Source organism: Myotis davidii, unplaced genomic scaffold (genome assembly GCF_000327345.1).
Source record: "Myotis davidii unplaced genomic scaffold, ASM32734v1 scaffold456, whole genome shotgun sequence".
NCBI classification, from domain to species: Eukaryota; Metazoa; Chordata; class Mammalia; order Chiroptera; family Vespertilionidae; genus Myotis; species Myotis davidii.
The window spans coordinates 1,196,186-1,211,715 of NW_006287375.1; the positions used below are offsets into that span (position 1 = coordinate 1,196,186).

General features: G+C 44.0%; 1 protein-coding gene across 1 annotated transcript in view; it reads left to right on the forward strand.

The window, feature by feature from the left end:
- ACSL6 (acyl-CoA synthetase long-chain family member 6) overlaps window positions 1-15,530 on the forward strand; it is a 43,827-nt gene that overhangs the window by 25,421 nt on the left and 2,876 nt on the right. Inside the window, exons 13-20 of the mRNA XM_006759162.2 lie at window positions 353-489; window positions 1,753-1,848; window positions 2,789-2,861; window positions 5,304-5,392; window positions 6,098-6,214; window positions 9,022-9,165; window positions 11,199-11,300; window positions 12,294-12,365. Of these exons, the coding sequence (XP_006759225.1) occupies window positions 353-489; window positions 1,753-1,848; window positions 2,789-2,861; window positions 5,304-5,392; window positions 6,098-6,214; window positions 9,022-9,165; window positions 11,199-11,300; window positions 12,294-12,365 (830 nt within the window). The remainder of the gene's footprint in view (window positions 1-352; window positions 490-1,752; window positions 1,849-2,788; window positions 2,862-5,303; window positions 5,393-6,097; window positions 6,215-9,021; window positions 9,166-11,198; window positions 11,301-12,293; window positions 12,366-15,530) is intronic.

Sequence of the window (15,530 nt, forward strand, 5' to 3'; positions counted from 1 at the left end):
CCCACAGGGACTGGCCAGGCTGAGGGGTAGATAGATGCCTGTGTGGATGGGGTCTGAAGCCCCAGGCAGGCTTTCCAAGCTTCCACCCGCAGGTCCTGGAAATGGCCTGTTCTCTTGTATTCCCTGACTCTCACCTGTTTCCTTCCTATCTTCAGGAATTACTAGCCCCGCAACATGCTCACACCTCGGTAGCATTGACCTTGGGCTGGCTATCATACATTCAGTGACCTCCTATAGGAGTCCAATGGAGTGTGGCTTCTCTGTTGGCTAGTCTGGACCTTCTTCCTGCGGGGGAGGAGGGCGTGTCTAGAGGTGGGACAGGCCCAGCAGCTGTTCCCAACTTGTGCTCCTTAGATCTTCAGCCAGGCAAACACACCACTGAAGCGCTGGCTCCTGGAGTTTGCAGCAAAGCGTAAACAGGCTGAAGTCCGGAGCGGAATCATCAGGAATGATAGTATCTGGGATGAGCTCTTCTTTAATAAGATTCAGGTAAGAGAATGAACAAGTGATTCTAGACACGCAAGGGTCTAATGGGTGACTTTACAGAAGAATTAGAGAAGTTCATCCCAGTGGTATACAGTAATCTTATAAAATAATAACTCATTTGGTCATGAAATCAAAGCGTAAGCTACTGTTGAAATCTTAAAGGACTCGTTTTTGTTATTTGGAGATGTGTTATATTGGTCCAAAGGCAAACAGCAGGAAGGACTCCTAGAAAGTAGGTCCCTTGACTTCCATAGGCAACGGGGAGCTTTGCCTTGGTGGTCAGGTCCCCCAAAGAGCTCCTGGGGCCTGAAGGTTCACTTGGTCCTTTTTGTAGCTCTGGCCATGGTGGCTTTCCAGCAGCATTAGGTTCTTGGATAGCCAAGAATCTTCCTTTTAAAAAAATAATTTTTATTTAATTAATTTCAGAGAGGAAGGGAGAAATATATAGAAGCATCAATGATAAGAGAGAATCATTGATTGGCTGCCTCTTGCATGCCCCACACTGGGGATTGAGCCTGCAACCTGGGCATGTGCCCTGACCAGGAATTAAACTGTGACCTCCTGGTTCATAGGTTGATACGCAATCACTGAGCCATTCTGGCTGGGCCCAAGAATCTTCCTTTGCTTTTCCTCTATCCTGTCCCTTCAGCTTCTCCCAAACCAGCTGATCATGAATTGCTCATCTCTGGATCCCCACTAAAGTTTCCAAGTCCTGCATTATCCAAGGAATGTGTAGTTAATTAGTATCATTACTCAGTTTTTCTTACTATATTTTTAGCTATGGAAATTAATATTTAAACTCTCTTGGCTCAACTTCCATAAACAACATATTTAAAGACTTCTTTGTCCACCGCATAGTAAATAGAGCAGAGTACGGTATTGATTTGTAAATGAAAAAAGGCTAGGCCATTAACGTGGAAGTGGGAAGGAATTGTCCTAAGTAATTGTTTTTGGATGGTTGCAAATGATGGGAGAGTGAGGGAATAGCTGTGTATTTTAAGGAAAGTAGAACCAAAATTATTGAATGCCACATAGATAATGGCACTTATCTCAAAAGACGTAATAGAGTTGGCCATATTGCACAGCTGACTGGGTTGTTCATTTTGAAGAACAGACTTCCTCAGCTCAGAGGCCTTCTCTCTGATCCCTACCCTGGGTGCAAGTGGGGTCCAATTATTAAATGTTGACCTTGGCTGAAACCAAGATGAGTGGCCTTAGACGCCACTTCCAGAAGCACAGACTTTGGCAGGCTCTTGTCTCCCACAGGCCAGCCTTGGTGGGTGTGTGCGGATGATTGTGACTGGAGCAGCCCCCGCGTCACCAACAGTCCTGGGATTCCTTCGGGCAGCTTTGGGGTGCCAGGTATTACCTTCATGTGGCCTTCCCGGGGGGCAAGCAGATGTGTGTGAGGACAGGGAAAGGCCTTGGGAGCAAGCTTTTTGTGGAATAGAAGCTCCATTCCTCTGAGGATGAAAACATCCCAGTGCCACTGAAAGCCAGTATGACCTTTTGACATATGGAAAGCCCAGGTGCATCCAGTCTGGGAAAGGGGGCTGATAAGCACACCTATAGCAGCATCTCTGCATCTTCAGCCTGTAAAATATTGCCCAATACAGAAAGGGAGCACAGGGGAGGGGATGCTGAAAGTCCATTTGTGTTTTGTCATTTGATTCAGTAGGTTTTGTCATCGCTAAAAATTCCATTCCTTCATTGACCCATTTGGTTAAAGTGTATTAAGTTTTTACATATGCAGGGTATAGTGACATGGCTGTGACTGAAGGGTTTTAAGCAAAGTAGGCACATCTATTTCATCGATGTGCATGCTTCACTTTTTATACTTTCAAAGCCGCTGGCTTCTTCTACCCCAACGTGGCCTGACCACTTCTAAGAGCAGACTCTCCCATGCGGTTTATTCCTGCCAACACACGAGGCGCTGGAGGGGAATATCTTACAGAGACAAAGTAAACCATACAGTAGATTTTAAAGTACTTGTCTTTAATACATATTATCCAAATAAAAAATAGAGTCAGTAGTTGAAAATAGGTCAGAAATCTTTACCCCAAACCACTTAAGCTTATCTACTAAGTATGGTAAAAGTAGCACTTCTTCCAAGCAAAGTAGCCACACCTGTTATCTGTGTTCAGCTTCACCTGGGTTTACCTGCCTCTAGAGCACCTCCCTCCCACCATGCCCAGCATGGAGCAGCAGGTGTCAGGGTGGGAGCTTAGTTGGCTGAGGCAGGCAGCCAGCCAGCTGCAAGAGGCTGTGTGCCTACAATGTGCTTTCCATGTTTTGCTTGAAGGTTTATGAAGGTTACGGCCAAACTGAGTGCACAGCTGGATGTACCTTCACCACACCTGGGGACTGGACCTCAGGTAGGATGGACAGGAGATGTGGGGGTGCGTCACCAGGCACTGCTGAATTAAAACAGCTACAAAATTTTCTCATGGAAAGTAAAGTTACAAGGGAACATCAGAAAAAAAGCAGAAATAGAAGAAATATACTAATGGTGGTAATGTCTAGGTTGTACCATTATGGGTCTGTTGTTCTCTTTGTTAACATATTTTTGTGTTTTCTTAGTTTGCATTTTTCCATTTTTGTATAGATAAATCGAAGTCGTATTTTAAAAAAAAATAAAGAAGTGATAGATTCCAAAATATAGCTCAGGAAAAAATGATTATGTCAGTATACTAGATTTCATAGATTCTGAATACCACACAGCCTTGCTTATAGTTGTTTTCAGAGAGGGAGAGACAGAAACATCAATGATAAGACAGAATCATTAATTGGCTGCCTCCTGCATGCCTCCTATTGGGGATTGACCAGGAATCGAGCTGTGACTTCCTGTCATAGGTCGATGCTCAACCACTGAACCACACCACCCAGGCACTTGTAGTGGTTTTATTTTATTTTTAAATTTATTTTTAGTGATTTTAGAGAGGAAGGGAGAGAGGGAGAGAGATAGGAACATCAGTGATGAGAGAGAAGCACTGACTGGCTGCCTCCTGCATGCCCTATACTGGGGATTGCGCCCACAGCCCCGGCATGTGCCCTGATCTGGAATCGAACCATGACCTCCTGGTTCATAGGTCTATGCTCTCTCTACCACTGAGCCATGCTGGCTGAGCGTAGAATGAAGGAAGCAGGCTATGAATTGATTATGATTACAATCAGGATTTTTCACAATCGTGCCCTATTGAAAGATTACAATTATGAATTGGAGAGGCAACTTCCTAGTGGCCAAAGCACTATTTCTTAAAGGGCCATTTCCAAGGCCCTTGGGAACTACAGTCTCCTATGACATTAGTGTCTAGAAGGCAGTGGCAGCCTCATGAAGGAGCAGATCCCACCCACTGCCTCATTCTGAAGAGACTCATCTTTCAAGGTAAGGAGGAAGCAGCAGGTAGTCCCTGTATGGTCCATCACAAATTTAGACCAGATACTGGAAGACTAAACACCATCCAGCAAAGGAATCCTTTAGGGCACCAACTTTCTCTGGGCTTTCCACTCTCATGCTTTAGTTTGCTCAACTGCAAACTAGAAAAACTTGGGATAATGTGCATGCACAAGAAATATGCCCAGTAATGCAATCCTGTTTTCAGGGCACCTTGAGGTAGTCAGCAGAAACATGATAGGTGGAGTCTAAATCAAAATCCGATTTGGCCAAGTCAAGTACAGAAGCATTTTTCCCCGAGTTTTATCTTTTAAATTCTAGCTGAATGAAGCCTTTGGTGTATACATTCTTTGATCTTTCTACCACGAGCAAATCTACAAGGACTGTCTTCTGGGGTCCTGGTTCACTATTTTTTTATTATTGTTGCCATTATGTTTGCCAATCACTCTCACGTATGCCCTTCCTTTCGGATACTTCCTTCCCTTTATGTCATTCTCCGCATTTTCCTATGTAAGACTTTTGAGTTTTGCCTTTTTTATTCTTCCTTACCATAAAAACTTTCAAAGGCTATTGAGTATGAAAAGATAGATGTCTTTGTACGAATTGTGAAAGATTTTTCAGCCTCTCCTTTAAAAGAGAAAACAAAGTGTCACTACCTCATTTTTAATCTCCATGGCTGTTGCTCACGGTCCCTTCAGGACCTTGGCCAGCACCTTATTACAGTGAATTCTGTAACAACCACGCCCACACAAATTACTAGAAAATGACTTCAATGTAATTTTGTGGCTGGAAATTACAAGATCAAGAAAATTAGAAGTTGTTTTTTAGGGTCGAATTACCTTGTCCTGGTTTCCATTCCTTTGTTACTCAGTGTAGTGCGTGGACCAGAAGCATCATCCCCTGCGTGCCTGTGTGACATGCAGAATCTCAGGGTTCATCCCAGACCCACTGAGTCAGAATCTGCAGTTTAACAAGATTCCTAGATTCCTGGGCACATTGGTCAACAGTCTGGTGACTGGAGGAAAAGCAATGGTGACCTTATTTTATGAACCCCAAACCAAGACTTGTGATCTGACAAGGGGGAAAGTCTTTCAACAGGGGCAAAAAATTCCTGACCGTGTGGTCGGTGTGGGTGTGAGCCCCACAGACTCTGCAGGTTGGTGCCAGGCTGGCGTGCCTGACCAGCTCTTTAAGAATCTGATGTAAAACAAAGGTCCGCAAAGGCTGGCCTCTGCCTTCTCCAGAACTTTGTTTTATTGTCAGCGCTTGCCTATGACACATGCCCGTCTAAATGTGTTTTGCTTTTCATCCATAATTGCCTACTGTGACCACTTGGGGTGGGGGGTTACATGGCATGGAGCATTTTCAGTGCTGAAGTGGACTGGACACTGACCATGCCACATTGCTCTGGTGTTTGTTCTAGGGCACGTGGGGGCGCCTCTGCCCTGCAATCATATCAAGCTCGTCGATGTCGTGGAACTGAACTATTGGACCCGCAAAGGAGAGGGAGAGGTAAACTTCAGCATTTAGTCATTTGTGTCTGTGGAGGCTGCATGTAATGAGTAAAGGGGGAAAAATGGAATTATTTTTCTTTTACCCTCAGTGTAAAGTCACTTTAAATTTCTGCTTGATTTGACTCAACCGAATTCAGTATTTCCTCCCTCTTCTGTTTACGAAACAAGACTACGGCAGGGCTGGTCTAACTCAAGATTTATAATTTTCAAACTTTAAAAAAAAAATCCTATTTTCCCTCTAAGTGGCGTGGCCTGCTGCTGTGAATCTGTCCCAGCAGAAACATAGCTATTTGCAGATAGGCCACGTGGGGTAGATACTCGTTCATTCCATGCGAGTGGGTAGAAGCTGCCTGGCTGCCTGGTGAGGCAGGGGCTGAGCCTCTCTGGTAGAGCCAGCCGGCCATCAGTATCTGATGTGACCCCATCCAGTGTCACAAAGCAGCACCTGCCAAAGGCCGGTGAGTTCCCGAGGAAGAAGAGATGGTGGAGGGAGGCCTGGGGTGGCCAGGGCAGAGAGGAGAGATGGAGAGGATGCAGCTTGAGGAAGAGCTGGTGGCTGTTCCTATCCTCTGTTGTCGTCACTGCCGTCTACACAGTGGATTTCCTGGGGGATAGCCTACAGTCTTCTACACTTGCCCCTGACAGCCTCACATCAGGAATCCTTACGCTGTGGGCTGAGAGAAACCGGTGTTTGTCCCTGCAGATATGTGTGAGAGGACCAAATGTGTTCAAAGGTTACTTGAAAGATCCAGACAAGACAAAGGAGGCCCTGGACAGCGACGGCTGGCTCCACACTGGAGACATTGGGCAGTGGCTGCCGGTGCGTGTGTTGGGAAGCCTGGAGCTCCAAGCACTTGGGTGGTGGGTGTAAATCTGATTCCCTCTGAGGCAGGGGTCTTCTCCATGTCCTGCCTGACAGCTAGTCATTCAGGAACACCTCCAGGGATTAAGAGGTTTGTCTTTACCTTGCCCCCAACGCTTTCTCCTCCACCCACCTGAGGCAGGAGATAGGGATCTTTGTGGGAGGATACAGTTGGAATGTGGGGCCCACTGCCTAGCCTTCCTGGTTTCCAGAAAGACCTGCAGTGCTGTGGAATCTGGGGGTGGGGAGTACAAGGAGCAGGAGTTCATAGCTCTGGGAGGCCTGAGAAAGGCAGCAGTGGGAGCCCAGGACGCTGGCCCCCGCTGAGAAGTGGCTCTGAGCAGGAGGAAAACTTGACGCTGAGCCCCAGAATGGCTGCGTTCCTGTGGCTCTGACAGCCGTGGCTCTCATGACCATGAGCAAAGCCTCATCCCTCTCTGGGACTCTGGGTGTGAAGCTACGGGAAACTCTTTGGCTGTGGCCCAAATCAGCTTGCAGCCCAAATCAGCTGTTGTGCCTCATTCTGTCATTTATAAAATGGGGATAACACCATTGCTTACCTGCACAGTTATTGTGCAGGAATAAGTGAGATTATACGTGTAAAGCAATTGGCACAAAGCCTGACACACAGGAGATGCTTAGATGAAAGCTATGAGCAGAAAAGGCTCTGTTGCTGAAACCGAGCGCCCTTGCCTGACACAGCCCGCCCAAGGAGTCTCTCTAAGGTTCTGGTGGGCATCCTGAGATGCTGAGTTTACTGGTCACGTGAGTGGCTGGCGGGCTGTTTGCCCCTGCTTGGGTCTGTGTGCTTCCCTGTGAGAAACGCCCAATCCTGCAGCAGTTGAGGATGTTCCTTGATGTGTGCCCTGGGCCAGGGACTCTGCTTAGGGGAGAGGCAGGTCTTTAGACAGCGTCCAGTCTTTAGACAGTGCTCAGTGCGGCTGCATGAACTGAGGGCCACGCTCACCTGGGGCAAGGCAAAGGAGGACACATGCCGCTGGGTCTGAGTCTCAGGATTTGCCCCGAGTGAGAGGAGCGACCGGGAAGGACAGTCAGGGCAGGAGTCACAGCACGTGCCGAGTGGAGAGACACTAGAGGAGTGAAGCAGTCAGTTCTAATTGAGGACCCACGGGTAGAAGAGGCAGACGGGTGAAGTCAGCGGGGCCCTGGACACTGATGGAGGGTAGATTGTCCCATCAGCTAAGAAAGCTTAGGCTTTAGGTCCCTTCACTTGCATAGGCCCCTTCCAAGGTTCTGTACTTCATCTTATATTATTTTTCTTAAAGAGGATCTTCAAAGTTAGAAAAAGCTTAAAGCCTCACAAAGCCTTGGCTCTGCCACTGATGCCCCATAACTTGGATGATATGACCTACCCTGCAGGGTGTTGTGAGAAGCATGTAAATTAATTCATGTGAAGTACCTAGTGTTTTGCTTGAACTAAAAGCCCAAGACAAGAGGCAGGCAGTCTGTGGGAGTTAAATTTTTTAAAGTAGTGTTTTGAAATAGTATTAGATACAAGGAAAAGGTATATATTTCTGGTCCAGAAAGACCTGATTTAAAATCCTGGTTCCCCTACCTCCTAGCTGTGTGGCTTTGAAGAAGTTAAGTAACCTTTCTGATCCTCCCTTTCCTTATCTATGCAATGGCGGTGATGACACCCAGTGCATAGAGTACCAAGAATACCAAAGAAGCCTGTGTCGGGAACGTGTGTGTTGTCCAGCCTGGGTTTTGAGCAAAGCAGGGCCTGCTTGTTTTTCTCTTCTGGAGAGATGGCTCTGGTTCTGATGGGTCATAGAGATGGGGCACGAACAGAGTGTGTGCAAAGGGCTGCCCGGTCAGGAAGTGGTTTGATAGAGAGAGGCTTGTGAGTGAGGGCAGATGAGCCTGACTGCTGGAGGTCCCAGGAAAGGCAAATGGCAAGGCCATCTCCAGTGTTAGGGCTTGGGGGCTGGGACAGGCGCGAGGAGGGTGGTGAGGAGCTTCCTTTGGGGGCATGTCGCGTATGCAGCCACCCTTGTTTCTGAGTCCTGAGGAGAGTTAAGTTCTGGGTCTGGCGCTCAGTGACAGGTCTGGCTGGAAGCTTAGACAGACGTGGGAGTGGCCAGTGAAGAGATAAATGGTGCTTAACCTCAAGGCGCATGTCAGTGGAGGTGAGGAATGTGCAACATTCATGGTTGAGCCAAAGGAGAGAGACCCACTTAGGAAACTCAAAAAAGGTTGAGGGGAGGCAGGGAGGTCAGGGGGGTCCTGGTGACCAGGAGCACAGGCACTCACTGCCCAAGGGGTGGCCTGCCTGCTGCAGAGGCCCTGGCCATCCGGCTGGTCAGGAGGGATTCACTGGGGGCTGTGTGCTGTGGGTGGAGAGGCAGTCTTTGGGGTTGGGGCAGTAGCTGGGGCGAGAGTCCTAAGCATGGCTTAAGGGGGAAAAATCTGAAGATGGCATGAGAAAAGGGACAGCTAGAGCAAGGGCCTGGGCGAGAGGGAAGCCCTGGTGGGAAGACAAGTGGGCCTTCTGAGGAGGAGGGCGGCAGGGTGGGAGGGGGAGCAAGGAAGGGGGTCAATGCTGAGGTCATTCAGGGCAGAGCTTGAGCCATCAATCCCTGTGCACGGTGGCTGTCAAGAGCAGAGAAGTCACAGAGGAGCAGATCTGGGTGGAGTCTGCAAGGTGGGGCAGGACAGGAGTGAGGGACTATGGCACTACGCAGTGATGGCTTGAGGTTCAGAGGATGCCATCTTTTTATGAAGCTGTTTGTCCAACTCCACAGGCGGGAACTCTTAAAATTATTGGTCGGAAGAAGCACATATTTAAACTCGCTCAGGGAGAATATGTTGCACCTGAGAAGATTGAGAATATCTACACCCGAAGTGAGCCTGTGGCACAAACCTATGTCCATGGGGACAGCTTACAGGTGAGTCCCCTGTGCTCCAGCCCTCCCACAGGTGCTGGGCCTGCTGAAAAAATCTAGAGTTAGCTCAGAATGATTTCCTAAGTATTTGGTATTTGGTTAAGTAGTAAACATTAATTTCTAATCAGACACCGTATTCACCTACATATTAGATTATGAAAGAAAATTCCTTGTTAAAGAAGAAATCTTAATTATTTAGGGTTTGATAAATTGCAATTAGGTGATTAGTTGCTTGAAGTTATAGTAATGGACACTCCCACTACTTTTAACTTCATGTATGTGTTTTTAAAAATTTGTTTTTCAATTACAGTTGACATACAATATTATATTAGTTTCAGGTGTACCCAGTGATTTGATATTTGCATAACTTGCAACATGATTTACCCCAGTAAACCTAGTACCCATCTGTCACCATACATAGTTATTACAATAGTGACTATATTCCCTGTGCTGTACCCACTACTTTTTTTGTTGTTGTCGTTTTTCTTTTTAAATATATTTTTATTGATTTCAGAGAGGAAGGGAGAGGGAGAGAGAGAATCATTGATCAGCTGCCTCCTGCATACCCCCTACTAGAAATCGAGCCCACAACCTAGGCATGTGCCCTTGACCGGAATTGAACCTGGGACCCTTCAGTCCAGAGGCCGATGCTCTGTCCACTGAGCCAAATCGGCTAAGGCCGAGGATATTTTTTTCTATTGATTTTTTTAGAGAGAGTGGAAGGGAGAGGGAGAGACAGAGTGAGTGAAACATTGCTGTGAGAGAGACACTCCCGCACATGCCCCGGATTGGGGCTGGAGATTGAGCCCGCAACCCAGATATGTGCCCTTGAGAGGAATTGAACCCGAGACCCTTCAGTCCAGGGGCCAGTGCTGTAACTATTGAGAAAACTGGCTAGGGCTGTACCCACTGCTTTTATGTATGTATGTATGTATGTATGTATGAATGAATGTATGAGAGAGAGACTTCTTGCATGTGTCCTGACTAGGGATCGAACCGGCAACTTTGGTGTATAGGGACAACGCTCCAACCAACTGAGCTACCTGGCCAGGGCTTGTATCCACTTTTAACTAATGTTCTACCTATTTCCAAGAGGAATTTTGAAATAAGTTGCTGAAGTAAAATTCAGAATTTCTACTGTTTTGATTTTGAAATACGCAAATGAACTTTACAGATAAATAGGTATAATATTGCAACAATGGCACTGTTGATGATATAGCCTAATATATTAAGGTAATATGTTAATTAATTAATGTGGTTTAGGATTAAATTATTTGGAGAGGATTTATTATTCTGTTTTCAACATCATTTAGATTTAAAGTCAGAAAGATCGCTATGAATATAGTCTTTGCATTAATTGGACTGCTATAATTAAGTATTATGAAATTATTTTTAATCATTTAATGAACCATGTTAATGAAATAAAAGACCATATTAATGTCAAAATGTCAGGAAATCCTGAGAAACATATTTTGGTTCGTTGAGTTGTTTGTTTACCATCCTAAAGATGTACTCATTTGAGTTTAGCATGAGAATTAAAGGTACATGTAGGTCTAACTTTATTGATGCTTAATCTCCTTAGGTTTATTCTTTATTAATTTTTTTACAAAGTTAGGTAAATATCAGAAAATAAATAGTCAAGAATGTGTGATATATTGGTGGAAATGTTTCATAACATAGCCATCTACTTATTTTTAGAAAAGGGTAGAGTCTGAGCATACCAAGAGATTATTTTTACTGCTGGACTACAGATAACAACTTTAAAAACTTTTTTCATTAATATAATATTGTATGTCAACTATACTTTAATAAATGTTTTAAAAATAATAATATAACGGCTTTTGTGATGATAAAAAGCTTTTGTCAATTTTGGTGATTGTTTTATTTTGGTGATTGGTATATCTTGTACTAGTATCTTTAATTTTGTATCTATTTCAGAAAGGTTTTAATGTTTTTAGAAAAAAATCAAAATAAATATGGTGACTAGGGAAAAAAGTGCTTTCGTCATGACTTGTTTTTCTTTGGTGGGATTGTAGGCCTTTTTGGTGGGCATTGTTGTGCCTGACCCTGAAGTCATGCCCTCCTGGGCACAGAAGAGAGGAATTGAAGGGACATACTCAGAGCTCTGTGTAAATAAGGTCTGTATGGTGGGGCTGTTTCCTAAAAGATTGCTGGACCTTTTTTGATACTGCATTATGAGAGAACAGGAAAATAGCAGACAGACGAAATTCTAACATGTAGGTAAATTTCTAACTTTATACATGGTGGGAATTCTAAACCAGACTCACATTTCTTCTTAGAAAGTTTGATAAAACTATTGAATTTTCGAGCTAGAAGACATCACAGGAAGTTTGTCCAGGCCTCTTGTTTTGCAGCTTGCAGGAGAGTCCACAGAGGATTGCGGCTTGCCCACAGCCACACAGCTGGTTAACAGCAGTGTCAGATGTGAGCTTAGGCCTTCTGCCTACTGGCCATGCTCTCTCCAAGTGTGAGGTGCATTTTGTATCTACTGGGCTTAGAGAGACAGTCATGGAATTGAAAAAGTAACACAGTTCTTCATGCTTAGAGCATTAGCCACTCACACCTTAAGAATCTTCGTGGTACATGGAGGGACCTCTGGAAGAGGATCTCTGTGCTCTGTCTCAGCCTCGGCCCCTCCAGTCACATGGTCCATTTCTCAGCAGCAACCACAGGCCCTATCGATTCCACGAGGCCCTGGGCTCTTCCGGGGGTTACAGGGCCCCGGGACTCACCAGGCTGACCAGAGGGCCACTTAAAAACATCATGTTGGGCCGGGGGCGGGCGCGGCAAAAAACAACAACAAACATCATGTTGACTTGGGGTGCTGAGCACACAATACAATATACAGATGGTGTATTATAGAATTGTATACCTGAAACCTATATAATTTTATTAACCAATGTTACCCCAATAAATTCAATTAGAAAAAAATCAAGTGGTCCCTTAGCCTGTCACTCCTTTGGGCATGCCTGGTACTTCTTTGCCAGATGAGAGGTGGTGTCGGCATGCTGCCAGGGAGTGTCAGCTCCAGTTGGAGGTGTGGGAGGGAGAGTGTGTTGGTATGAAATGTGTTTTTGATATTATAATTTTACCTATATGATTCAATTCAGGAGCTGAAGAAAGCCATTTTGGAAGATATGGTGAGGTTAGGAAAAGAAAGTGGACTCCATTCTTTTGAACAGGTAACTGGAATCTTCCCCATACTTGTTTCAGCCCTTCACGCAGTGATGAAAATTAAACTAGCCCACAGTGACCCTGACCTGGATTCCCCACCCTCCATGCTGTGGCCTGCAGGCAGGCTTAGCACCAACAGACCCCTGAAGGCCTGTTCTACCCTGACTGCAGCAGCCTGCGTCCAAACTGAAATAGGTCATATATCGAGTGAGACTGCTCGTTGTCCTTGTAATCACAAATGTTCATAAAGCTGAAATATTACCCTGGCCTTCACCACCGGATCATGTGTACATGATCTGTCTCCAAGATGCCTGCAACTGCCCAGACCAGATCCCTGTGTTATTTTTACTTTTATGGGGACACTCTTCTTTACTACCGCAGGCAAGCTTTCTTGCTAGGACATCGGAAAAATTGTGCTCCTTGGGCCAATGATCCATTAGTCCAGCATGCCCTCTACAAAGAGGAAGAGACAAAGAATATATTAGGAGAGGACACAGTAGTCCTCTAAGACCTTTTGTCTTTGCTAGGTTGGGGTTCTTACTGTAACTGAGTTCATAAGCATACTTTCTCCTACTTATATATGCCATTTATACATCCTCTTTAATCAAAAATCCAAAAAGAAAAAGTTATCAAGCAGAAAGATATTAATATACTGATTTTTAATGTTTCCTAGTATGTAATTAACATAATTGTTTTTCATAAAACTGTTTCTCCAATAGGGTACACCTGGAACCTATAAAATTTTATTAACCAATGTCACCCCAGTAAATTCACTTTTAAAAAATCAAGTGGTCCCTTAGGTTGTCACTCTTTTGGGCATGCCCAGTACTTATTTGCCACATAAGAGGTGGTGATTGGCATGCTCCCAGGCAATGTCAGTACTAGCCCAGTGTAGTATTAGGGATCTGCAAGGCTTATGAGAATTTTAAATTTTATATGCTCATTTTGATGATAACATAAAAACATTTTTAAAACCAGTCTTAAATATAAAACTCTTGGAGCAATTGCTTGCAATTAAAAAACATTTCCACAGTTTAAAACTAATTTTTTTTAAGTTTCAAACTAAGGGGTCTGAAAATCATTTATTTTGTTTGTTTTGTTTTTTTAAATAGATCTTTACATTAACCTAGCTTGAGAAACATTACATTACTCTCATCTGACAGCATGTTTTAGGGGAAATAAGTCATGGACGAATAAATCATAAAATTATAAAAATAAAAATTATAGAATCTGAGATACTCAGCAAGTTATATTTATCTTTCTGAATGAAAGGTCAGTCTGGCATAATTATTATTTAAATTTCTAAATTTGGTAGAACTGACTTTATTGCCCTTCCATAAGGAAGCTGTTGACCAGATTGAGCAGGGGCCACAGATGGTGGCCGGAGGCCTGTCTGGTCTGGGCCTATGTGCTGGCCTCAAGGGCTGGCTCTGAGGGCACTGGGGATGCAGGAGGCCTGGGACAGGATTACTAAACTGATTAGTTCCTGTGACTCCTAAGGCCTTGCACGCCCCCTTCTGGGTTTGGGATGTATGACCTAACCCAGGGCATGTGGGGAATCATAACATCTAGAATCCTCTTCCTGGAAAAGACTACCAACTCTTAAGCTTATGTTAAAAGGTTCCTTTGGCTATGTTTCCAGTGTTAACCATTGTGCAAGTTAGAGCTTTCATTGAGAGGAGACATGTTTTTGACTTTCCATATGCCTTAAGCAGAGTTACTGCTCTACTAATCTGCCTTCACCATGGTAACATCAAATACAGACAAGTCACGTGGCACCTGAGAGGCCTGAGTTTTATTGCCAACTCTGTCACCTCTTTGTTGGTCTGTGGCATCCTCCCCACCACAGCCAGTGTGTGCCCTCAGCTGACCACAGGAGAGCAAACACCAGGCCTCATGCCAGAGGAGAGTCTGCTGCTGTTACAGAGTGCAACAGAAATTGAGTTAACCCATAATCCAGCGTCAGCCTGTTCTGTCCCCTTTCTTGTAAATATGAGTGATCAATTAAGGCTTAACACTAATTTTTGAAGAAATATACATACACACAGATAGGTATCCAAGTCCAAGGCTTAAATCATTCAATAAAAACTTTAAGAGTTCAGAATTACTGGGCAGGATTGATATGAATTAAACTTTGAATTAGATAAAATATTAATGTAAATTAATTTCCAGAAACAGACAGTTCCTGGAACTAAGCCAACCATTAATTTATGGAGATCTTTGGAAGATATATTTTAATGAGTAGGCAGGAAGCCTTTAAAATATCAATAATTTTTTAATGTAGGTACTTGGGGAAGTATTTGAGCATACTTAACTCTGGTTTAACAATTTTTCTTGACTTTTATGTGCTTTATTTGCATAGGCAATACAAAGTAAACTTTAACACTTAATAGATTTTTCAAATTCTGACTGGGAAGCCCTCATTAAAAATATTTTATTGTGCCAAAACCGGTTTGGCTCAGTGGATAGAGCGTCGGCCTGCGGACTGAAAGGTCCCAGGTTCGATTCCGGTCAAGGGCATGTACCTTGGTTGCGGGGACATCCCCAGTGGGAGATGTGCAGGAGGCAGCTGATCGATGTTTCTCTCTCATCGATGTTTCTAACTCTCTATCTCTCTCAGGTTCGATTCCGGTCAAGGGCATGTACCTTGGTTGCAAGCACATCCCCAATGGGGGGTGTGCAAGAGGCAGCTGATCGATGTCTCTCATCGATGTTTCTAACTCTCTATCTCTCTCCCTTCCTCTCTGTAAAAAATCAATAAAAAATATATTTAAAAAAATATATTTTATTGTATTTCCTGTCATTGAAATGAATACTTACCTAATGAAAGTGCCTTTAAATTAGAAATGAATTTAGCATTTTCCTATTTAATTTAAATATTTTTTTCTACTCTATTCTCTGTCCTAAATCATTCACTCTGTGTTTATTATCTATAAGCAATATTGTATATTAAACATATTTCATTATAAATTATGAAAAGTTCTGTGCTTTAATAAGTTGGCATAAATTGACACTTTTCAGATATTTTATTCCAATACAATATTTAAATTTAAAGTACTTTCTTTTTAATCCTCAACCAAGGATATTTTTTCCATTGCTTTTTTAGAGAGAGAAGGGAGGGATGAAGGGGGAAGGAGAGAGAAAGAAAGAGAGAGAGAGAGAAAGAAACATCA